At 45.5% G+C, this 26,951-nt stretch overlaps 1 protein-coding gene across 1 annotated transcript in view; it reads right to left on the minus strand.

Moving 5' to 3' along the window:
• Window positions 1–2,466, minus strand: part of TRMO (tRNA methyltransferase O) — a 51,882-nt gene extending 49,416 nt beyond the window's left edge. Inside the window, exon 1 of the mRNA XM_073591250.1 lies at window positions 1,950–2,466. Within this exon, the coding sequence (XP_073447351.1) occupies window positions 1,950–2,019 (70 nt within the window). The 5' untranslated portion in view covers window positions 2,020–2,466. The remainder of the gene's footprint in view (window positions 1–1,949) is intronic.
• Between the last annotated feature and the right edge of the window lie 24,485 nt (window positions 2,467–26,951).

Genomic DNA, 26,951 nt, shown 5'->3' on the forward strand with positions numbered 1-26,951 from the left:
AACAGTTATACGGTGATCAGTGGTGAAAGGGTTAACTAGGGGGCAATCAAGGGGTTAAAACATTTATTAGGTAGTATATGGGGGTCCCTGTCGCTATAAAACACCGACGGCGAACCTAAATATTTACGTCCCTAACTAGCGTCACCAGCGAAACTAATACAGCGATCAGAAAAATGATCGCTTAGTGACACTGGCGACAGGGGGTGATCAAGGGGTTAAAACTTTATTAGGGGGGGTTAGGGGGGTATCCTAGACCTAAAGGGGGCTAACACTAACTGCCCTAACACAGTAACTGTCACAAACTGACACCATGCAGTAATCAGAAAAATAAATAAATAAAAAAACTGCTTGGTGTCAGTGTGACGGGGGGGGGGGGGAGGGGTGATTAGGGGGTGATCGGGAGGGGATTGGGGGGTAAAGGGGGGTGTTTTGTATGCCTGGCATGTTCTTCTGAGTGTGTAGTGTGTTTTCACTCACTCGGATGTCTTCTCTCCTCGGCGCCGGAACGGAAAATACCGAGCCGAGGAGAGATGACATAATTTCCTTTGCTGCTGTTTAGCATACAGCAGCAAAGGAATGATCTGATTGGCCGGCGGCGAACGCGAGGGGGGGGGCCACGAACGGATGGTCTCCCCCTCATCTCTGATCGCCCCTGGTCAGAAGCGGACCGCCTCGGGCACCGGGGGGGGGGGGGTGTCCGATCGGACCCCCACCCGCGGGAGGCAGATCACGTATATGTACGTGATTCTGCCTGCCCGTGCCACCTTGCCGACGTAAATCGGCGTGAGGCGGTCCTTAAGTGGTTAAGGGTTAAAGTTTGTTGCCATTCCACGAGCAGGCGCAATTTTGGAAGCGTGACAGGTTGGGTATCAATTTACTCGGCGTAACATTATCTTTCACAATATAAAAAAAAAGTGGGTGAATTTTAAAAAGTGAGCTTGTAAGACTGCTTCACAAATACGGTGTGAAAAAAAGTATTGCAATGACAACCATTTTATTCTCTAGGGTGTTAGGAAAAAAAACAAATATATAATGTTTGGAGGTTCTAAGTAATTTTCTAGCAAAAAAAAAAAAAACTGTTTTAAACATGTAAACACCAAAATCTCAAAACAAGGCTGGTCCTTAAGTGGTTAATGAATTAAAAAAAAACTAAACAGTAAAGTTAACCCAATTTTTTGTATAATGTAAAAAACATGATGTTCGCTGCGAGAATCGTGATCTTTATTTTAAGCAAAAAAATTGCGATTCTCATTTTAGCCATAATCGTGCAGCTCTAGTAAGTACTACTCACAAACATAAGTAGTAAAAACGCTCATCAGGCCACTAATCGTGGCTACACTTTCCCAGACCAGCGGATACCTCTAGCATAAGGGGACCTCACCAGGGTCCCTGCTGACTGATGCGTTTCGAAGGTATGTCCTTCTTCATCAGAGCCACATCAGTGCTAGAGGATATTGCACTAGGCCAGTATGCCCTCTTTTATTTATCTCCACAGTGTCCTGAGGACAACCCAAGTCCTAGAAAGCAGCAAGGCTACAGGAGAATTATCAATTCTTGCAATGGCACCACATTTATAGGGCATCTCACTCAAGCGTAGGGGATATTGTTGAAGTCTTTTGTTAGCAGTAAAAACCTGACAAAAGCGCTAATTATTCCCCATTATGTCCAAAACTATACAAACTATTGGGCTGGAACTACAAACAGAAAAAACAAAATCCCTACATGACACATTTGGGAATGTTTTTTTATTTTTAGTGTCTGCTTTACGCTTTGTGCCTTTATTTCACATACAGTCTTAACTCACAGGTTACATGTACTTATTTTTCTATTCCAGAAGGAGGCTATGAAATAAAAAATATGGAATGAACATATTTTCTTTTGTTGCCTCACATCTGTTTTCAACGTGTGTTCCATTTGCCCACATTAAACATGGCCGCCCATGTGCCTACCTGTCTCCAGTGAAGACATTGCGGGCTCCGTATCCTTCTCTTGGCACGTTTCGCATTTTTTGTTGTCCATTTATGTTGCCTCCAACCGGCACGAAGTTCAGTTGTATCACCAGTACAGGCGTGAGCTCTAATCGCAGGGCTGCGTAGACGTATTGTCTTAGATACCTAAGCCCCTTTCACAAATATAGTGCATACAAAACACTGAGCTCTTGTAATATTCACCTCCTGCATTCAGAACAAAATGGGTCTGTTACCTACTATATAAGTCTAATTCAGTGTGTTTATGTCTAATAAATGATGTTCTTCTCAGTTAGTGCTCCTGGTGTAAGAACACAACACATTATATCCCCCTCTTCTATCAGCGCACCCTATAAATCAGCACAGCCTGTCCTCTTATCCTCTATACAACACTTATTATTACAGAGACTCTGCTACTTCCATTCCTCGTTGCAGACTGTCTGCACACACTTCCTGGTTGTGACATGCTCCTGGTCATGTGACATGCCGTGCTCCAATCAGTACTGCTCGGTATGTCCCCCTTGTTCCTCTTAGCTGACTAGCCAAGCATGTTTGCACATACTATAATGTAACGTAAAACTAATCCTCTCTCCACTTGAAGCAATTTGTAACATCACCTGATAAAAAGGTAGTCGGCTACATGTTCTACTGTGTTCGTAAAGCTGTAGATGGCAGCAATCACACAGCATAAAAGCAAAACATTCCTTTTTAGTTTTGGATGGAGTGGAGAGATATTAAAACACCCGTCAGGTTTTTATTGCTATATGGGAGAGATTCACCCTCTCTATTTGTCCTGTTTACCATTATCACACAGAGTGAAAGTATAAGATTCACCCTCTCTATTTGTCCTGTTTACCATTATCACACAGAGTGAAAGTATAAGATTCACCCTCTCTATTTGTCCTGTTTACCATTATCACACAGTGAAAGTATAAGATTCACCCTCTCTATTTGTCCTGTTTACCATTATCACACAGAGTGAAAGTATAAGATTCACCCTCTCTATTTGTCCTGTTTACCATTGTAGCACTAACTCACAGTGGAGCTGCCGGTTTAAGCGGGTCTGTTACCTTCACTTTGCTTCCCTCTGTTTCACCGGCACCGGTCTAGGGGTTCCGTTGAGTTTACTGCTAGACGACGCACCAACACTGGAGTACGTTTTCAATGCTTTATTAAACAGTCAACTTTAGGAAGTAGCAGGAAAGAGGTGGAAAAGGAAACTTTCAGGAGAAACTCAAATATCTTCTAATATGTTAGCAACAAATGTCCCGGTAGATTTCAGATAATTGGATGGAATGCGCTCCCCTTGTGGGACACACTCTTTGCTCGTCTGGATAGGCCTCTCTCACCGGTCTAGCAGCCAGTATGCAGCACAAATCTAAAGTCTCTGCCACAGACTTACTTGGGGTAAATCTGCACAATCCTCTGCCACAGGATGTATCAGATCTTCTGCAGTGAACAGTCAGTCACAGTGCCTGAACCCTTAAGCCGAACCGGCGACACTATGCTGTATAATCGCTACTTTAGGATACGTCCTGCAACTGAGTCACCAGGCCCCTCTATAGACCAGCTCACCGCGTGATCTCTCCAAGACGGGTCCTCCCCTGGGATCTCCCCGGCTGTCCAGCTTCGTCACACAGGACCGACAGCTCAGGACCATTCCTTGGCCACGGTGGTAGGCTCCAGACAAGCCTCTGGACCCACCCCTGCACCGCAGCATCGTGGGCCTCCCACGAGGACCACAAGGTAGCTCCTTAACGCATACCTGTCGGCCAGGAGGGCCAGCAGGTGGCTGTAAAATGACACTAAAACATGGCGTCTGTCCCATAAATACCCCCTTCCCAGAATGCAACTCGGGGGACCACCTCCACCAAGCTTGCCTCCGAGACAGATGGGCATCTATACACTTTGACACGTTGCCTTTCCAACACTGACCAGTGGTAACAGTGACACCCACCGGTCAGCACGGAAGCACACACAACGTCAGCCAAGCTGGAACAGAGGCGAACTTTTAACCTTCCTAACACCCAATTTACTAAATTTACCTAATCTGCGGTAGATTGTAAATCTACCAACGCTACATACTCCCCCCACTACAATAGATGTTGTCCCCAACGTCTGTCCTTAACGCAGTAACAGTAACTCTCAAGCCTGAGAGTAGCATTTGAGTTTCTCATAACTTTGGATAGGCAAGGAGAAAGAAGAAAAAGGACAGTTTAAAGACATTATAACACTTGTATCTATAAAACATTATGTTCACAGCCGCAAACAAAACCACGATATACATTTTTTTTTTCCTAACTAACCAACTAGCTGAAAAGCCTCCCAGCTCTGCATATGATCCGATGATCCCTGAAAAAGAAACATATTTAAACACACGTATATACACTACACAGCACCAGGAGCAGAGCCTCATATTTAAAATGAGACTCTCTTCCTATGATTCATACCAAAATATATATATATAATCTTTAGGAGTCCATCCCTGCATAAGAACTTTTCTTATCAAAGAAATCCGGCTATCAAACAGAAGTCCTTGGATTTAGACACAGAACAGGATCCGCAAATCTTGACCACACAGATCTCTTTTGCCCTGTCGCTATCTAACTAGCTAACTTCAAGGTATTAGTGTCCACAATTACCAGTAGAACCGAGGATCTGGTAGAGTCACATATTTTCCTTCTTTATCTACAGTGGTGATAAAATACACAGCATTGTCCTTTCCCGGTTTGCAGATCACCACTTTATCAGCATAGATATGCCGACCATAGTTCCAATGAACAAAGCATCCGTTAAAATGTTCATCCATCCGGACAGAACATCCAGTCTTTCTAAAGAGCTTAGGCACAGATAAGTAGTCCCAAATAGCTTCATTGTACCAAAGTTCCCGATTAACTTCAATCTCCCGCATGACATCCTGGGTCACATAAGGAAATTCTAATCCATACTCTGCAGCCACGCGCTTGTTTAACATCCTTTGCAAGCGAGCAAGTTTTGGCAAAGATCTGTCTTTTCCTATACCAGGCGGTACACAGGAGTCTAATGACTTTTTCACCATAGACCCAGCAGGTGTCTGTAGTGATTCAATAACTTTTGACAAAGTCCCAGCAATAGCACTGTGCGTCTCCACACAGGGCGACATCTTCCCAGAACTCATGGCAGTCCATTCAGGAAGGGTCATTGTGGAGGCAAACACCCTCGCCTTGTGACCACAATAGCTCTTGCGACATGGTTTCGAACTAATCATCATCCCTGGAAAGATCCGACATGGATTCTATTTCCGAGTCTCTCAATTCCTCTGCTGGCAAATACTTATTTACAGTCCCCAACAATGGCTTACCCGTTCCAGACATAGGCTCTTGTAACTCCGGCTCAGGTAACCTCTGGAGTAGGCCTCGACCACGGCTGCGAGAAGCTTTCACATAGCCCACCTTCTTCTGAGTAGGTACTACAGGAACAGGTGTAGTGGACTCAGGAATCACAGTAATGTCTCCTGATGAGACGGCAGTAGCAATGTCTCTCTCCGAAACATTATCGGCAACAACAGGCGAAGTGGCGGCCCTTCGCTCTTTTTCTCTAGCGGTAGCAGCTTCCACTGTAGCGATACCTGTCACCCAATCCATCCGGTAGGCACGGGGTGGCATAGTAGGTGGCTCCACTGCACACAAATACTCTCCACACTGCGGACATCGGCCGAATGGACGAAGATGCACGGCCAATCCTCCACATCGATGGCAGGTCATACCAAGTCCCTCAACATCTCCTGAGGTATACAGGACAAACTTCCCCTGCGGTTTCATTCAAACTCCAGTATCAGTAAGCAGAGTTCCAGATTGCACAGTATTCATCACGGTATTTGCCGGGAACACTCTGGGTCCCACAACCGATTGCAACGCCGGAAAAGACATGGCCACACTCTGATCTTTTCAGCACGATCATGAGGCTTCTCTTCTCCTCTGGCGCCAAGCACACTACACGCGTCCCACGTGGTAGCAAGTAGGGTAACTCCTCCCACTTGTTCTTTCAGTCACGTAGCTCACGGGCCTCTTCTGGCGCCCAGCGTCTACGCACCAGAAACAAAGTCCCGCAGTTTAACCTTTCCTCTTCCTGAAAAGATTTTCAGCTCTCTCTGTAAACTCCCGGTAAAACACTCCACTGGGTTGCAATAATTGTCGGTCAACAAATCCTGGACGACGCCCCCACATGTAGCAATAACTCACGGTGGAGCTGCTGGTTTAAGCGGGTCTGTTACCTTCACTTTGCTTCCATCTGTTTCACCGGCACCGGGTCTAGGGGTTCCGTTGAGTTTACTGCTAGACGACACACGCACCAACACTGGAGCACGTTTTCAATGCTTCAAACAGTCAACTTTAGGAAGTTGCAGGAAAGAGGTGGAAAAGGAAACTTTCAGGAGAAACTCAAATATCTTCTTCTAATATGTTAGCAACAAATGTCCCGGTAGATTTCAGATAATTGGATGGAATGCGCTCCCCTCGTGGGACACACTCTTTGCTCGTCTGGATAGGCCTTGTTAGGTTCAACTTTTAAATAAGTTGCTTTAAGTTTATATTGCTTTGTCAAATTATTGCTTCTATAAGAAACATGACACGGAGTCAGGTATGTCTGTATCACAGTTCTGAGCCTCAGAGAACTGCACCCTTTACTTCTTTTATAAGCAGCTCTACAAGCAGTAATCTTATCGGCATTACCAAATGAGGTTAAGGTACAAAGAGTTTCTTATCAACGAACATGTAATGATTATTCAGCAGTTCCAAATTCCATCTAGATACAGATTGATACGTACAAAGAAGAGAAAAGAGCACAAACAATTTAAATAGAACAATTGATACGTACACAGGTAAGAAAGGAGCACAAACAATTTAAATAGAACAATTGATACGTACACAGGTAAGAAAAAGCAGAAACAATTAAAGTGGAACTCTAAGTCATTATTTCAACCCTATCAATTTCCCCCTTTGACATCATCCTCTCCCTCCCCCTGGGTCCTCATGAATAAGTTCTAGTCAGTTTTTCCCCAGAGTCCTTTCCCTGACCGCGAGTTGTCAAAGGGGTAGAACCCATCCTCCTAGGTATTACCAACATCTTAAAATTCAAGAAGAGGAGTTTTATAGGAGTAGGGTGATGTCAATACACATTTATCAGTATACCCTGTCTATTCTCCTAATTTTCCTATTTATTTTCCTGTATACACATATATTTGTGATTGTAAGTGATATTAATATTAGAATAATAATTACCATTGGACTTAACAACCAGTGAAAGATATTGGTTGCTGTAGAAGACACTCCACTAAATATATCCCACCAATGTGGTGCAGTATCCTGTTGTATCTGTGAGGAAAGATGTACTAGTCTACCTTTGTCAATAATCATTTGCTACTTTAGGATCATCTATAGCCCATTCGAAAGTTGTTGTTTCCTCTACTTCAAGTACATTAATACCAGGAGTCCATGCATATACTTGTAAGGTGATAAGTGCAAACAAACTATAGAGAAACAGCATTTTCATGATGGAGTTTTCTTAGGTTGTTTCTTGCAGTGCGATGCGTGTATCCAGGTTGGCTTTCCTTCCAGCTTTACTGAAGTGGCTGTGGTCAGGAGTACTTGATAAGGACCTTCAAACCTGGGTTCCAATGTTTCTGGTGTGTTTCTTTACATATACATAATCCCCTGGTAGCAGCGTATGTGTACCTGTTATTGAATTAGGGTCTGGAAGAGAAGAATACACACTTTTGTGGATCTTAGTTAGACGTTGTTGTAATTGTATCACATATGCAGTCAAACTATCACATTGCAATTGCATACTCTGTGGAAAGTATAAACCTAATCTAGGTGCATTCCCAAAAAGTATTTCGTATGGGGATAATCCTGTTTTTCCTGTTGGAGTGTACCTTATAGAGAATAAAGGCAGAGGTAGGCATTCTGACCAAGGCTTGTTTAACTCTTTGTTGAACCCCTAACATGGTCATCACGTTCTGCATGATTTCTCCTGTAAAGTGTGTCCCCCTATCTGATTCTATGGTTTCAGGAAGACCAAACCTAGGTATTAACTCAGTGATCAGTTTCTTAGCTGTGGCTTTAGCTGTAGCCGATTTTACTGGATAACTTTCGGGCCAACCTGAGAATAAATCGATAAACACGAGGACAAATTCAAAGGGGCCGCTCTTAGGCATTTGTATGTAATCAATTTGCAGTCTCTGGAAGGGGTATTGGGCCCGGACCTGGTGTTTTCCTGGGGTTTTTACTCTCTGTCCTGGGTTATTCAGGAGACAGATTTGGCAGGCTGCACAGTAATTTCTTGCAGTGCTACTGAATCCAGGGGCGAGCCATCCTTGGTTCACAATCCTATACATGGAATTGGAACTGACGTGTGTGGGTAGGTGAACTGCCGCTGCCATTGCTGGGTACAGAGAGGCAGGCATATTTTGCCTCCTTCCCTCCATACATTGTCAAGGTCTGGTGCTGCTCCCATCCTGACCCACTTATCTTTCTCGCTCTCCCCTGCTTGCTCCTGTAATTTACTCAGCTGCTGCCATGTTGGTTCTGGGATACTCACCTCTACCGCTGCTAAGGTCTCAGGGCTTCCTTCCCCTAGAGCTGCCTGTTTTGCAGTCAAATCTGCAAATGCATTTCCTTTTGCCTCAATTGTTTTTGCGCTCGTGTGTGCCGCTATCTTCATAATGGCTACTCGTTTAACCTTTTGAAGATTGTTCAGGACTCTCTTAATCCCTTCTCCATGTTTTACAGGTGTACCTGCTGCTGTCAGATAACCTCTAGTCCTCCATATGTGGCCATAATCGTGCGCTACACCATAAGCGTAGGCAGAGTCAGTGTAAATATTCCCTTCTCGTTCTTTTAAGTATTCTAGGGCTTGTTCTAAAGCTTTTAATTCTGCTTCCTGTGCTGACATGTGGGCTGGTAAGGCCTGTGCTTCAATTACCTGCGTATCAGTCACTACAGCATACCCTGTGTGATATTTACCTTTGTCATCAGCAAACCTACTACCATCTATATACAAGGTGTACTCAGCGTTTAAAATTGGTGTATCTGTAACGTGTGGGAATCCCATTGTCTCCTGTTCCATGAGCTGAAAACAATCGTGCTCATTTACTTCCTTAAACAAGAGAGTGTCAGTTTCCTCATTTCCTTTCTCACTAGTACTATTAGCACTATCATTCCCCCTTGCCAAATCTGGTGACTGAAGAGGCAAAAAGGTGGCCAAATTTAAGGTTGTACAGCGCTGAAAAGTAACATTTGGAGGTAAGAGTAAAGTACACTGTAACCTTAATTGCCTAGCCATTGAAATGTGTTTGGGCTGTACCTGAGACAAGATTGCATGTATGTCATGTGTGGTATGCACTACAACTGGATTGTCTAGAACAATCTCTGATGACTTATCTATGATAATTGACACTGCAGCTACCGCCCGTACACAAGACGGTGAACCTCTAGATACTGGATCTAATGCTGCTGAAAAGTAAGCGACTGGTCTTTGTTTTACATGTGCCTGTGTCAGAACACCTGTGCGTGTCCAGCGATCTCAGCAATGTACAGATTAAATATCTTGGTGTAATCTGGGATACCAATAGCCGGGGCAGAAATCAACAACTTTTTCAAAGTGACAAACGACTCATAAGCTACTTCTGTAAGCATATACGGTACAATTTTCAAACAATCGTATAATGGCTGCATCAAAGCGCTAGCGTGTGGTATCCACTGTCTACAATATGACACGATACCTAAAAACATACGCAATTGTTTGAAATTCCGTGGGGGTAACATTCCCTTTATCACTTGAACCCTCTCCTCAGTGAGATGTCTCGTACCCTGTGATATACAATGTCCCAAAAAGATAACTTTTTCCTGACACACTTGCAACTTTTTTTTAATTAACCTTGCAACCTTTTTCTGCCAAAAATCGCAACAAATTAAGGGTGGTGTGCAGGCTTTCAGTCTTTCACTTATCTGTGGAATGAATCCTTCCATAAACTGTCTATTGAAGGCTCGGATCGTGACTGGCAGCTCTAAATCCATTCCCTCATCTGCCATCATACTTTCTATAGATAAGTAAAAGTCTGATACAGTCTGTCCTGGCATTTGTTTCATGGGTGATATTGACCCCCTCTCTTGTTGTTTTGCCTGACAGAAAGCTTCTAATCTAGCAATAAAAGGGGCCCTTGAGTCTATGTGTCTGACGTGTCCTGTCTCTAAATTGCCATCCCCCTCAGCTCAGTCTGCAGGTCGGTCATAAACTGGTTAAACAGGGTCAGAGTCATTTTATGTCTGCATAAATCCTCCTCATCCTGCCAGGTTGCTTCATGTGTATTCATTAACTGTGTCACAAATCTACAGAAAACAGCTGGCTTTACTATAATGCATGTATCAGTGCGTACGGGGGCTACAGTTTCTGAATGAAATTCTTGTACTCCACAAACCTGAAAAAACCCATTCTCTACCCCTAAGTACAGGATATATCTTGTGTGGTTTACGTTCTACGTCAGTGTATGGGGGTGGGATGGCTGAGCTGGGAGCCTCGACATTTTTTGTTCTTCTATCTTTCATATCCCAACCATCACAATCTGGATTATATTTCCACCCCTCTTCTTTCGCTCTATTTGAGACCTTAATTAAGCATTGAACCTGACGCATCCATTGCTTCTCTAACACCTCTCCTTGTCTGTCCCTTTTTATTTCACTCCATACATCCGGGTCTAAGCCCGCTGCTCCTTTCACCTTAAATTTACGAAGGACATCCTTTAAGTCCTGTGCTTCGGTTTTCCCATAAATGTTCTTAATTATCTGTGGCACCGTATAGTGCGCCACAATTCCCTGACGGGGTTTTGTGCTCCTCTGGCCCATTCTAACAGTCCTGCCTAGGTAGCGTGTGGGACACTTAGTGTACAATATAATGCGGCTACAACATATACAAGAATGAATAATTACTTTATATGCTAGCCCAATAACAAACCAGCTAAGTTACACTAGTTCCTCGTTGCCTTCCTCCTAGGGTGCTAGAATTCTAAAAACCTCTCCGGAATGAGATTTCTGAAATCGAATTACTTTATATGCTAGCCCAATAATAAATAATTACTTTATATGCTAGCCCAATAACAAACCAGAATGCGGCTACAACATATACAAAAATGCGGCTACAACATATACAAGCATTCCTTTAAGTGGCCAGGTATCCGACTAGATCTCCGGACTTTTGGAGATCTTATTCCCTCCCCGTATCTGGGAATCCCTCTCATACACTCTTATCCCTGCTTTATGGAGCAGACAGGGCTTATACTCTCAACCCGTCTATGGTTTATGAGTTAGATGTGAGGTTAAGCATAAGCATCAGACCCCCAAGCTCACAAGCCCTCAAGTTCCCAATCATGTGAGGTAAGGCGCATTCCGTTGTTTAGTTCGGCAATCCCCTTCTAACTCATACCATCCTTGACAAGGCTCATTCACTTTCTCAACAAGACAGACAAGACAGACACAGACAACAAAACAAACAAATAATTCCAGCAATATAAACTAAAATATGCAGTAATTCTAGACTCACCACTACAGAGGCTGGTGTTTTAAAACCAGGAGAACCGTAACTGACAGAACGGATAGGCACAAATCAGGGGAGCACAGAATATAAGAAAAATAAAGCTTTTTCTTACCTGGCCAGGTTTTTTGATCTGTGGTTCCCGGAATGCCTATTCCTTTTTGTTCCGTCAGCGTAGCTCAGCCACCTCTTGTAGTATCTTGGTGAGTCCCTGTTCTTCGGGCGCCAAAATGTTAGGCTCAACTTTTAAATAAGTTGCTTTAAGTTTATATTGCTTTGTCAAATTATTGCTTCTATAAGAAACATGACACGGAGTCAGGTATGTCTGTATCACAGTTCTGAGCCTCAGAGAACTGCACCCTTTACTTCTTTTATAAGCAGCTCTACAAGCAGTAATCTTATCGGCATTACCAAATGAGGTTAAGGTACAAAGAGTTTCTTATCAACGAACATGTAATGATTATTCAGCAGTTCCAAATTCCATCTAGATACAGATTGATACGTACAAAGAAGAGAAAAGAGCACAAACAATTTAAATAGAACAATTGATACGTACACAGGTAAGAAAGGAGCACAAACAATTTAAATAGAACAATTGATACGTACACAGGTAAGAAAAAGCAGAAACAATTAAAGTGGAACTCTAAGTCATTATTTCAACCCTATCAGCCTCTCTCACCGGTCTAGCACCGAGTACGCAGCACGAATCTAAAGTCTCTGCCACAGGCTTACTTGGGGGGGTAAATCTGCACACTCCTCTGCCACAGGATGTATCAGATCTTCTGCAGTGAACAGTCAGTCACAGTGCATGAACCTTTAAGCCGAACCGGCAACACTATGCTTTATGGTTACTTCTTTTGGATACGTCCTCCAGCCGAGTCACCAGGCCCCTCTACAGACCAGCACGCTGCGTGATCTCTCCAAGACGGGTCCTCCCCTGGGATCTCCCCGGCTGTCCAGCTTCGTCACACAGGACCGACAGCTCAGGACCATTCCTCGGCCACGGTGGTAGACTCCAGACAAGCCTCTGGACCCACCCCTGTGCCGCAGCATCGTGGGCCTCCCGATCGGAAGACCACAAGGTAGCTCCTTAATGCATACCTGTCGGCCAGGAGGGCCAGTAGGTGGCTGTAAAACGATACTAAAACATGGCGTCTGTCCCATAAATACCCCCTTCCCAGAATGCAACTCGGAGGACCACCTCCACCGAGCTTGCCTCTGAGACAGAGGAGCATCTATACACTTCGACATGTTGCCTTTCCAACACTGACCAGTGGTAACAGCGACACCCACCGGTCAGCACGGAAGCACACACAACGTCAGCCAAGCTGGAACAGAGGCAAACTTTTAACCTTCCTAACACCCAATTTACTAAATTTACCTAATCTGCGGTAGATTGTACATCTACCAGCGCTACACCATTATCACACAGAGTGAAAGTAAAAGATTCACCCTCTCTATTTGTCCTGTTTACCATTATCATACAGAGTGAAAGTAAAAGATTCACCCTCTCTATTTGTCCTGTTTACCATTATCACACAGAGTGAAAGTAAAAGATTCACCCTCTCTATTTGTCCTGTTTGCCATTATCACACAGAGTGAAAGTAAAAGATTCACCCTCTCTATTTGTCCTGTTTGCCATTATCACACAGAGTGAAAGTAAAAGATTCACCCTCTCTATTTGCCCTGTTTGCCATTATCACACAGAGTGAAAGTAAAAGATAGATTCACCCTCTCTATTTGTCCTGTTTACCATTATCACACAGAGTGAAAGTAAAAGATTCACCCTCTCTATTTGTCCTATTTACCATTATCACACAGAGTGAAAGTAAAAGATTTACCCTCTCTATTTGCCCTGTTTGCCATTATCACACAGAGTGAAAGTAAATGATTCACCCTCTCTATTTGTCCTGTTTACCATTATCACAGAGGTATCCATTTTATGAAGCAGTGAAAAAATGTCACTGTTCCATTTTCTGGGATTCTCAGAGAAGATCAGAAGATCGTTCTCCTCTGTGTGCCAGTTTATGAAGCTTTGTAGATTGCTTCTCCTTTGGAGGAGTGAAGCGATCTACAAACGCTTCAAACCGTGGAGAACGCCCCCTGATACTGGAATCTTGTGAGACAGAACGAGATTACAGTACCAGTAATTCACTGAGACGTTATATGATGGCTTCCCAGAATAACCGCTCTCGCTCGCTTGTTGTTAGGACACAGCATGACCCTGATTTGTGTAAAGAGTAAGGATGTGCTCGAGCGTGTACGTACACTCCACATGCAGAGCCCGCCGGGAATTCAGTACGGTGCTGCGCTAATCACAGGCAGTGAGACATTTTCCTGATGTGCGACTGCAGAGATCGGGAAATGTCTCACTGCCTGTGATTAGCGCAACGCAGTGCCGACTTACTGGCGGGCTCTGCACATGGGGTGTGCATAGTTGCCAACATTGTAAAAAAAATTTCGGGACACTTTTTTGGCTGTAGGCGGAGTCAGACTATAATTGGGGGCGGGGCATGCGTTAGTAGGCGTGGCATAGGAAAAAGGAAAAATGTGGCCTGCGGGGCGATCCGTGCAAAACAATGGGCGTAGTTTACGCAAAATAGTGGGCGTGGCTTACATGGGCGTGGCTAAAATGGGGTGTGGTTAGGGTCTGAGATGAATGAGGGATGCAGAGGGAAAGGAGGAAAGGGGAAAGGGGAAAGGGGGGTAGAGGGAGAGGGATGGAGGGACAGCAGACCCAGATCCTACACCACAATATCAATGTGTATTCCAGAGTTTAACCATCAGCAGATAAAGATACTCCAAACACCTGGTGGCGCTTCAATCATCCCGGCACCATGGTTGTTATGGTGTCAGGATGATTGAAGTGCATTATTTCTATTATTACATTGTAATATCAATGAAATCATTCAACTCACCATAATGCAGAATCAGTGGGACCACTGAGCGTGTCACCTGTTACGTCGCCTGCCACCAGATGCCATCAGGTTCCCCCAGCAGAGTCTGTCCTTACATCAGGTGCCCCCAGCAGAGTCCATCCTTACATCAGGTTCCCCCAGCAGAGTCCATCCTGACATCAGTAGCCCCAGCAGAGTGCCTCCTTCCATCAGGCATTCCCAGCAGAGTGCCTCCTTACATCATGTGTCCCCAGTGGAGTGCCTCTTAAATCAGGTGTCCCCAGTACAGTACCTCTTACATCAGGTGTCCCCAGCGGAGTGCCTCTTACATCAGCTGTCCCCAGCGGAGTGCCTCTTACATCAGGTGTCTCCAGCGGAGTGGCTCTTACATCAGGTGTCCCCAGCGGAGTGCCTCAAATCAGTGCCCCCAGCGGAGTGTTGGCTGCTGATGGAGTGTTGGCTACAGTCTAGCTACATCTCCTCAAGAGTGGTGACAAGGGGAGAGAGGTGTGTGGGTGGAGTAATGGTGACTTGGGGTGTTACAGGCTGACTTAGGGAAGGGTGGAGACAGGGTTGTGATTTGGGGGTGCAGGCATGATGGTGACCTGGGGGGTGCAGGCATGGTGGTGACTAGGCTGGAGGGGGTGCAGGCATGGTGGTGACTAGGCCGGAGGGGGTGCAGGCATGGCGATGACTTGGGGGAGGGGGTGCAGGCATGGTGATGACTTGGGGGAGGGGGTGCAGGCATGGGGGGAGGGGGATGCAGGCATGATGTTGTCATGGGGGGGAGGCGGGTGCAGGCATGGTGTTGACATGGGGGAGGGGGTGCAGGTATGGTGGAGACATGAGGGGGAACAGGTATGGTGATGACATGGGGGAGGGAGGTAGGTATAGTGGCGACATGGGGGGAACAGGTATGGTGATGACATGGGGGAGGGAGGTAGGTATAGTGGCGACATGGGGGGAACAGGTATGGTGATGACATGGGGAAGGGGGGGCAGGTATGGTGGTGATATGGGGGGAGGGGGTGCAGGTATAGTGGCGACATGGGGGGAACAGGTATGGTGATGACATGGGGGAGGGGGGGCAGGTATGGTGGTGATATGGGAGGAGGAGGCTGCAGGTATGGTGGTGATATGGGGGGAGGGGGCTGCAGATATGGTGGTGATATGGGGGGGAGGGGGTTGCAGGTTATAGTGGTGACATGGGGGGAGGGGGGAAGCAGGTATGGTGGTGACACGGGGGGAAGGGGGAAGCAGGTATGGTGGTGACACGGGGGGAGGGGGGAAACAGGTATGGTGGTGACACGGGGGGAGAGGGGGGTGCAGGTATGGTGGTGACACGGGGGGAGGCGGAAGCAGGTATGGTGGTGACATGGGGAAGGGGGGTGCAGGTATGGTGGTGACACAGGGGGAGAGGGGGGTGCGGGTATGGCGGTGACACAGGAGGAGGGGGGAATCAGGTATGGTGGTAACATGGGGGGAGGGGGGTGCAGGTAGGGTGGTGACACGGGGGAATCAGGTATGGTGGTGACACAGGGGAGAGGGGGGTGCAGGTATGGTGGTGACACGGAGGGAGGGGGTTGCAGGTATGGTGGTGACACAGGGGAGGGGGTTGCAGGTATGGTGGTGACAAAGGGGGAGGGCGGAATCAGGTATGGTGGTGACACAGGGGAGAGGGGGTTGCAGATATGGTGGTGACAAAGGGGAGGGGGGAATCAGGTATGGTGGTGACACAGGGGAGAGGGGGTTGCAGGTATGGTGGTGACACAGGGGGAGGGGGGAATCAGGTATGGTGGTGACATGGGGGAGAGGGGGGTGCAGGTATGGTGGTGACACAGGGGGAGGGGGGAAACAGGTATGGTGGTGACATGGGGGGACAGGGTGCAAGGGGGAGCCAGGACCATCAGTGCACTGTCCCCAGTCAGCGGAGCCTGCTCATTGCAAGGGGGGAGCCAGGACCATCATTGCACACGCTCCTTCCATCAGTGCGGCTCTCGGACACTGTAACTCACGGGGCAGAGCGGAGGGTTGGCGGTGGCGACTGATCATTTCCTTGTGTTCAGTGGAGAGAGGGGAGGGGTCGCCAATCCCTGCAGCCAATAGGCTATTTTCTATTTGTACACTGAAGAGAGAAGCCGATTGGCTGCCCCTCTCCCCTGCACTGAACACAAGGGGAAATAACACTGACTCGTGGAGGCGACGGCGGCCATTTTTGACAAAAACATTCACGATTTTCTCGGGACAAACCCAAAGAATCGGAAAGCACTCGGGACAAGATTAAATCGGGACGAGGGTCCCAAAATCGGGATTGTCCCGGGAAAATTGGGACTGTTGGCAACTATGGGTGTGTGCGAACACGCCCGAGCCCATCCTTAGTAAAGAGCCGCGGCTCTTTAACCATGTGATCGGCTGTGTCCAATCACAGCCGGTCACATGTAAACACGGAGATGCCGGTAATCGGCACCCCTCGCCTCACACTGTCAGAGTGTTAGGAAAGGAGAGCCGATCAGCGGCATCTCCTCACAGGGGAGAGCTAGGTATGTAATCAGGGCACTAATCATCAGTGCCCTGATTACAATTAAGTGCCCACCAGTGCCAGCAATGATTGCCCACCACTGCCTGCATTCAGTGCCCACCATTGCCCACAAGTGCCAGCAATCAGTGCCCACAAGTGCCAAGAATCAGTGGCCAATAGTGATGCCAGTCAGTGCTGCCTATCACTACTGCCCATCAATGCTCATCACTGCTGCCCATCAATGCCACCCATCAATGCCCATCAGTGCCCATCAGTGCCGCCTATCCATGCTGCCTATCTGTGCCCACCAGTGCTGCCTATCTGTGCCCACCAGTGCCGTCTATCTGTGCCCCTCAGTGCCGCCTATCTGTGCCCAGTGTTCTCCAGTGCCACCCATCAGTGCCGCCTATCAGTGCTCATCAGTACCACATATTAGTGCCACCTATCAGTGCCCATAAGTGCGGCATATTCGTGCCTTCTAATCAGTGCCCATAAGTGCCGCCTCATCAGTGTCCATAAGTGCCACCTCATCAGTGCCCATCAGTGCAGCCTATCAGTGCTCATTAGTGCCGCCTCATCAGCGCCCATCAGTGAAGGAGAAAAATGAGTTATTTACAAAATTTACTGACAGAAACTAAGAAAACTTTTTTTTTTTTTTTCAAAATTTTTGGTCTTTTTTTTTTTTAGGAAAAAATAAAAAACCCAAGAGTGATTATATACCACCAAAAGAAAGCTCTATTTGTGTGAAGAAAATGATAACAATTTCACATGGTTACAGTGTAGCATGATCACGCAATTGTCACTCAAAGTGTGACAGCATTGAAAGCTGAAAAATGGCTTGGGCAGGAAAGTTGTAGGTGCCCTGTATTGAGGTGGTTAAGCAGTGATAAATTATCACTGCTCAGTACATGGACAGACAGCGTGGTTAATGCTAATAAAATAGTCCCCCTACATTATATATATATATACACACACACACACACACACACACGTTATATATATACACACATTATACACATTATGTATATATACATGTATTCACATAAATATGACAGGGGGCATGGTTACTGTCCTGGGGGGTCTGATCGAGGTAGAATGAAGTTAATAATCTTCCTTCTTCCCCCTCAGATCTCTTGGGATTCTGCCTTCACTCTCCGATTCTCCACCTTTGAGCTGGTGAATCGGGAAGTGTGAATTCTGACTCAGATCGCCAGTGAAGTGCTAAGATCGCAGCTTCATAAACTGGCCGTTTCTGTGTAGGTCAATGAGGATTCTCAGTGTGTGGATATCATAAGCAGGAGAACATGTTCAAACATGCTCTCCCCCGATTATCTCTATTTCATAAACCGTTTATGGACTGTGATCAGTGGCGATCCTCGGGATCACTGCTGTCCACTGCTTCATAAACGGACACCATTGTGAAAGTAAAAGAACTTCCCAAGTTCTGGGTTGTCACCAGAACAGTAAACAATAGGAAATCTTCCAATGGGGAAATTAGTAATGTGTTTTTAAGGAAAGCCTTGCTGCAAAAATAAATAAACAAAACAAAACAGTAAAGCTTGCCACTAGTGGTTGGGAGGGGTGCTAAAATGTGCAGCTGAGCCCTGTTTTTATGCCTCCCTGTGCCAATACCTCCCCCTGGAAAGGCAGCAGAGAGAGGTGTCCACAAAAACATAATGCCGCTTCAGCGCTCACTCAGTCCTACATCTAATCAGGGCTGGTGCAAGGATTTTTGACACCCTAAATGAAACCTTTTTGCACCCCCTTTGCCCTGCCCATGTATACCCCACCTTTTTAATGAAGCGCCCATCAATGCAGCCTCACCAGCACCCATCAATGCAGCCTACCAGTGCCCATCAATGCAGCCTCACCGGCGCCCATCAAATGCAGCCTCACCAGTGTCCATCAATGCAGCCTACCAGTGCCCATCAATACAGCCTCATCAGCGCCCATCAATGCAGCCTACCAAGGAGGGAGGGGAGGGGGGGAAGGGGGGCACCTGCCCCCCAGTATATGGACAGATCAGTCTTTATATACCACAGACATTTACATGCGAATCTGCGATAATGCAATCTCAGACGGTGACAGTATTTCACTCACAAGGTCTGGGGCTCTGCATCCATCTGACGATGCGACCCTGCCAAGCATGTGCGTGGAACAGTTTTTTACTCTGCCTGCCTCGGTGCCTCCTTCAGGCAAGTTCCACCTGTCACCAAGCCTGGAGTGCCGCCGTCAGGTGCTATAGCACTTGAGTGACGCTCCTGACGTTGTCCAGGAAAGGCCAGGAGGGACAGCGGCCTCTACGACGGGGGGGGGGGGGCAGGGGAAACAGGATTAGGAATCACGTATGGGGAGAGAGGCAGAGCTGGCTGGCTGTGGTCACATCACGGACAGCAATCACAGGCTGATGACTGATCAGAAGCGCGCAGCGGCGCAGCAGGGGATGTTTGCTTGCTTCCATTCATTCGGGAGTCGGGACACAGACACAGGCCTCCGCCACCACTGTGCCTTTCACACTATGTGCGAATGGAGCGGCGGCTGCCTGCTGATGCTGAGACTTGCTGCAGAGAGAGGAGAGTAGGAAAAACCAGTGGCCAGGTGCCCTAGGCAGCAGTGGTGGCTGCCTAGTTTGCCTAGTTGTAGCACCGGCCTGCATCGAATGGTGGGGAAACTTCAGAGATAACTGTAAAAAGACACAGGAGGGCCCAAACACCTAGTGCATTACCACCACCACCCTTAGGGGGCTTGTCCCCTGAAACGCATAGATTTCCAACCACAGCAATGTTGGCATTGCCTTAAGCTGGAGTGGTGTATTGTTACGCTTGTACCTTCTTGTTTTTGTGAGTATGTTTTTGGCCTCTATATTCAATAAAATTTGGTGGTGATAATGCACTAGGCGTTTGCCCTTTTTTGAAGCCTATTAAAGCCTCTGGCTCTAATAACAAGTTAAAAAAAACACACCTTCCCCCCCCCCCCCCATTGGAATCCATAGTCCAGTGCCCTGCACGTAGATCAGGGGGCCGGACGCATGGATAGGGGGGGCAGCGCCCATGCGCCCCTAATGCATGGGCCGCCACTGGGATGTGTGTGGGCATAGAGCAGTGCACATGACTACTACTAACATGCAATGCTTGTTCCAAATAGAAGTAAGGGGGGAAAGGAGAGGTTCGGGAGCTCATAGAGGACATTACAAGAAGGCAGGAAAACACAGTAAAAAACATTTAATGAAAAATAGATTACAAGGTCACTGAGTAGTGGATGTGTATAGATTATTTTTAGAGAATAAGAATCATTTAGTGTCAAGGTAAACCTAAAATAAAGGTCCTATCAACATTAAAAAATGATCAATTTACCTCCAAAAGCCCATTTGTTTAAAGACAGACCTTGCAGCAAAAAGCAGCTGAAAGTAACCTCTGACCTCAAATCAACCGCAAAAAAAAAATGAAAGAAAAAAACAATAAAGGGGTTGATTGTCCCCAGAGCTAGCAATCAGAGTTCAGCTACATTCACACTGGGTAATTAGTAATTGACACGATTACACTGGGTAATCGTGCCCCAGGACAACGTTAGAGTGTGACGAAATGCGCGTCGGGAGGAGTGGTGTGCTGATGTCATCGCGCTGTGTACCTTAGTGGACGGGTGTTCGCTTGCCGGCCGACTTTTATAATCCTTGCAAGTTTATCTCTTACTACGTGAAGTTGCAATTTTTTACTTTAATAAATGTTTCTATCATGATTTACGCTATGGTGAGCTCCTCTTTATTTTGGGTTACCTTCTGGTCCTCAACCGAGACCATTGAATGATCGAGTCCCCTTGGCTGCTTGTTGAGTGTTCCTGCTTCAGTATATCAAGCATTTGGGAGCCGTCATCGCCACTTCTTTGGTTCAAGGCCCTGGCAAGGTTAACAGCTGCAAGCCCATTTTCGTTTCCCTCTGGTAAGCACGCATTTTATGTGGTGGAGGAGCACGAGTTTGTGGTGTTGTCACAAGTCATATCAAGACTTCACATGTGTGGCTATGATTTATGGACTAATCTAGAATATTACTTTGTGGTGCTGGGAGTAATTCCAAGATTTATGCACATTATTGGCATTTTTTGTGTTGTATCAATTTATGGTTAACACATCTAATTTAGCGCAGCTCCATTTTATTATTTCAATTAATACACCCTGCAAATTTTAGCAGCAGGAATTTGTGGATTCCTGTGGTTGGAATGGCAGGTACGTGAGTGGAGTTTGCACAGCCAGCAACTACTCATGGTGATCTTGGCTGGATGTACACAGACTGCATCCAGCCATGATCATCTGTCCTTAATGGCAGATAAGTGGTGGCTATATGAACAGCCACTGATAGCTGCAGCTGACCTCAGCCTGTCATTGCATTGTATGGGCTAGCAGCCCGCAGTTACTCGTACACACCTGTCATTTCAGCCACAAGAATCCACAGATCTAGCCACTGGAATTTGCAGTGTGTGCTAATCACCCGTGTGAATGTGGCCTAAACAGAACTATACTATACGTCCACTCCAGCACTGTCCACCAGCACCTTCTCCAGTCACTGACATCTTTAGTCTTTTTTTAGGTTCTGACCTTTAGTCACCTTGATTGGCCAGGTCAGCTTTAAATCAAAATTAAACCAATCGATTTAACGTTTTTTTTTTTTTTTAAGTTATTTTCCCAGCATTGCTAACTGTCACATTTGCTTGTACTTTCAACTAAACTGTCAAACCATTAAATGACTGGAGTCATAACTCATCACATGTGCAGCATCATGGCCGTTGCAAATCAATCAGAGGCCAAGATGGCAGCTTATTTGGCTAAAAAGGATAGCAGGGTTTAGTTCCAATTTAACTGCATCAGAAAAAAGTCTCCTTAGCTGCCATACAGGGTTGTGCTGTGTGGCAAGGCTGTGTGAATCTCAGGACTGAATGGACAGAAATATAAATCCTTTGGCAGGTAATTCAGTGCCCATATATGTATTTTTTCTATGTATTTAGCTATTTGCCTAGAGTTCAGCTTCAAAGGGATGCTGCATTCAAATGTTTGTAAAAGCTAAAGGTTTTTTACCTTCTTGCCTTCTATGCATGTAGGTAAAAAACCTTCAGGCTGGGTTCACACCACTGCAAATTGGATGCAGATTTTCTGCATCCAATTCACAAAAGCGGGAGATTTTGATGGGCTCTCTATGGAGCCGGTCCGCAGCGGGTCCAGTGCGTTTTGCATAAAAACGCTGTGTGTCTTTTGGTCCTTTTCAGATCAGAATTCAGCCCAAAATTTGGGCTGAAATTGGACCTGAAACAGTGAACCAGGACTCACCAGACCCCTGCTGTGAGCCGCATGTGGCTCATATGTGAACCGAGCCTTAGTGTGCAGCTCCCCCCTCAGCCCCTCCTAATACTTACCTAAGCCTGATCTCGATCCAGCGATGTGCATGAGACCTAAAGCTCTCCCTGGTCTCTCCCCATTGGCTCCTGCTGCTGTCAATCACAGCCAGTGAGGTGGAAGTGGGGGGGGCGGGGCTGAGCCATGCTCTCTGTGTCTTATGGACACAGAGATCCGGCTCGGGAGAGAGCACGCACGTGTGCCCCCACAGCAATCAGCTTGCTATGGGGGCACTCAGAAAGGAGGAAGGGCCCAGAGTGCCGGCGGGGAACCCGAGAAGAGGATGATAGGGTCTGCTCTGTGCAAAACCATTAAACAGAGGAGGTAAGTATGACATATTTGTATTTTTTTTAAAGAAAAATGTTTCCTTTACGATCACTTTAAGATGAAATACTGGGGGTCATTTACTATAGTGCCGGGAAGTACTGGGCGCTATTACATGTAATAGCGGGCATTTTAGGCAATTAAGATTTCAACAGGCTAATGTGCGAATGAAAAAGCGCGCTATCAGCTGCGAACATACGTTAGTAAATTCAGAATCAGCGGCAATTAGCAATTCCGCGCATATGCAAGTGCCAATTTCTACTAAGTTATTTTATAGCACTGCACTGCAACCATGATCCATATATGTGAAAGAAACATTTTTATGTGAGATGTGCTCTACCATGTGTGCATCTATTGATGTATATTGCAATTAGTATTCCTAGTTTTTTCCTTCTTTTGCTAACAAATGCAGTTATGAATGATTATTACAGAGTAATGTCTGCTATTCTGTAAAGTTACATGTATTGAACATTTCGGTTACCTATTTGTTATATGTTGTTTTTTTAAATTTTTTTAATTTATTTTTTTTTTAGGTGACTATAAAGCGGTAATTATTTATGTTCATTCTTTAATCATACTACACTATTATGCAAGTCTCAGCGTACTTAGCACAATGGCTTAGTGGTCTGCTCAGATATCTCCACAACACTCAAGGTATGAGTTCAAATCCCAGCCAACCTACCGTCCACCTGCTGTGTTTATTTTTTCAGTGCACAAACGAATTAAAATAAACAAACAAAAAAATGTAAATTGCCCGTTCACTCGTGTATGATGTTTGAAATTCCACACCATAATATTATTGAATGCTTACTAACCATTGCATGCATTTGAAGAGTAGGGACGAGCTTCGTGTTCGAGTAGAATGCATGTTCGACTCGAACATCGTGTGTTCGGTCGTTCGCCGAATTCCGAATGATATGGGCCGTTCGCACCAAATTCGAGTGGCGCATCACGGCCCATAATTCACTGCGGCATCGCAGTGCATTGCTAACTGATGATTGGCTAAGCATGCACTATGACCCGCATGCTTGGCCAATCACAGCGCTGTATGTACAGAGAGCCGTAATTGGTCAAAGCCAAGGAGGCTTTGGCCAATTATGGCTCTGGAGGTTTAGTACACGCCCCACACTATATAAGGCCGCCTCCGTGGCAGGCCTTGTGTAGTGTGTTGCGGTGGAGACTGGAGAGAGATAGATAGACAGAGAGACAGTGTCATTTGATTTAAGTTAGATAGAATAGGCAGGTCGAGTCAGTTAGCTGCACTCACAGTGTATATATATGCATCCCAGGTGTTGTGTGTGTATATATATATATATATATATATATATTTATATATATATATATATATATATATATATATATATATATATACATTGGGGACGGAAAGTATTCAGACCCCCTTACATTTTTCACTCTTTGTTGTATTGCAGCCATTTGCTAAAATCATTTAAGGTTCATTTTTTTCCTCATTAATGTACACACAGCACCCCATATTGACAGAAAAACACAGAATTGTTGACATTTTTGCTGATTTATTAAAAAAGAAAAACTGAAATATCACATGGTTCTAAGTATTCAGACCCTTTGCTGTGACACTCATATATTTAACTCAGGTGCTGTCCATTCCTTCTGATCATCCTTGAGATGGTTCTGCACCTTCATTTGAGTCCAGCTGTGTTTGATTATACTGATTGGACTTGATTAGGAAAGTCACACACCTGTCTATATAAGACCTTACAGCTCACAGTGCATGTCAGAGCAAATGAGAATCATGAGGTCAAAGGAACTGCCTAAAGGGCTCAGAGACAGAACTGTGGCAAGGCACAGATCTGGCCAAGGTTACAAAAAAATTTCTGCTGCACTTAAGGTTCCTAAGAGCACAGTGGCCTCCATAATCCTTAAATGGAAGACATTTGGGACGACCAGAACCCTTCCTAGAGCTGGCCGTCTGGCCAAACTGAGCTGTCGGGTGAGAAGAGCCTTGGTGAGAGAGGTAAAAAAGAACCCAAAGATCACAGTGGCTGAGCTCCAGAGATGCATTCGGGAGATGGGAGAAAGTTGTAGAAAGTCAACCATGACTGCAGTCCTCCACCAGTCAGGGCTTCATGGCAGAGTGGCCCGACGGAAGCCTCTCCTCAGTGCAAGACACATGAAAGCCTGCATGGAGTTTGCTAAAAAACACCTGAAGGACTCCAAGATGGTGAGAAATAAGATTCTCTGGTCTGATGAGACCAAGATAGAACTTTTTGGCCTTAATTCTAAGCAGTATGTGTGGAGAAAACCAGGCACTGCTCATCACCTGTCCAATACAGTCCCAACAGTGAAGCATGGTGGTGGCAGCATCATGCTGTGGGGGTGTTTTTCAGCTGCAGGGACAGGATGACTGGTTGCAATCGAGGGACAGATGAATGCAGCCAAGTACAGAGATATCCTGGACGAAAACCTTCTCCAGAGTGCTCCGGACCTCAGACTGGGCCGAAGGTTTACCTTCCAACAAGACAATGACCCTAAGCACACAGCTAAATAACGAAGGAGTGGCTTCACAATAACTCCGTGACTGTTCTTGAATGCCCCAGCCAGAGCCCTGACTTAAACCCAATTGAGCATCTCTGGAGAGACCTCAAAATGGCTGTCCACCAACGTTCACCATCCAACCAGACAGAACTGGAGAGGATCTGCAAGGAGAAATGGCAGAGGATCCCCAAATCCATGTGTGAAAAACTTGTTGCATCTTTCCCAAAAAAATTCATGGCTGTATTAGATCAAAAGGGTGCTTCTACTAAATACTGAGCAAAGGGTCTGAATACTTAGGACCATGTGATATTTCAGTTTTTCTTTTTTAATAAATCTGCAAAAATGTCAACAATTCTGTATTTTTCTGTCAATATGTGGTGCTGTGTGTACATTAATGAGGAAAAAAATGAACTTAAATGATTTTAGCAAATGGCTGCAATATAACAAAGAGTGAAAAATTTAAGGGGGTCTGAATACTTTCCGTCCCCACTGTATATATACACTGTATTCAGTTTAGCTAGATCCTGTTTTTCTCTTCCTAATATACTGACAGGCAGGCAGGTGTTTTTACAGTATTTCTAGTTACTGTACTGTGTACCCTGCACAGTTGCACCTACAGTATAACTACCTGAAGCCAGGTGCTTGTGTATATAAACATAAAAACCAGCGCTCGCAAATAATAAGTGATAAAGTGTTGATCAAACTAGCCTGTTGCAGCAGCAGAAATAAAAAGTGCTACACTTTTAGTGATATATATGACCAAAAAAAGGACTGCGCTAGCAACAAAATAAATTAAATAAAAAAGTGTCAAAACCAAATGCACTATAAAAAGGAATGTGATAAATAAACAAAAAATTAAATAACATAAAATGTAGAATAGGATATATATCCAACACAGCACACCATGTGCTAAATAGAAGCATGCGCGGATGCACTAACAAAATAAATGACTTATGTTATCATAAAGGGTGTACATAATAAACATGTGCAACTGTGGAGTGCTAAGGAAGAGCCTATCAATGCACTTAAACAAACAAAAAATATTAAATATATAAATGCATATACTCTCCTAGTTTTACAAACAACAATATAGATAGCACTGATGCGGACTACTAGGACAATGCTAGGTGGAATAATAAACGAAAAAAGTCACCAATAACAAGGTTGCAAACTAAAAGTATTATGTTAGATGAAACTCCTCCATGTTAGAGACAATTGGCAGACTACCAGCTATCCAGACCATATGGTAAGCAGGACAAACGGTGGACTGATGTTGGAAATGCCCGGAAGAAATCTTTGGAGGACCACAAAGACTCGCGTTCCGCAAAAAAGAAAGAAAAATATATGGTGTAAAGCCTTACGATACCATAGGGTCACCTGCGCATATACGCGCTACTCACGGGACCGAGGATGCAGAGCAGGCAATCAGATACTAGGTCGGTTCGCCGCTAGCCAGCGTGCGTTCCACCAACTCCAGGAAGTGATGTCACTTGGGTTGCTGGTTTGGCGTAGGCAGGATGTTGCGTCGACGCGTTTCGCCCCTCCCCCAGGGCGTTATCAAAGACTTAACATCCCGCTCACGTAAGAGATTATTTATATTGTTATGCTCAGTGAGTGACGGCCATTTACGGCCAATGGGTGAATTAACTCCCATTACTTCCTTTATCATCATATCCTGTTGCAATCAAAACTTTATTTAATGGTTGAAGACACAAACATTTCTAATGACAAATGTATATGCTTGTGTTACACAGACTGACAGATTAGATGCTCATCGTCTTAAACAAA

This window comes from Aquarana catesbeiana, linkage group LG01, assembly GCF_042186555.1.
Source record: "Aquarana catesbeiana isolate 2022-GZ linkage group LG01, ASM4218655v1, whole genome shotgun sequence".
In the NCBI taxonomy this organism is placed as follows: domain Eukaryota; kingdom Metazoa; phylum Chordata; class Amphibia; order Anura; family Ranidae; genus Aquarana; species Aquarana catesbeiana.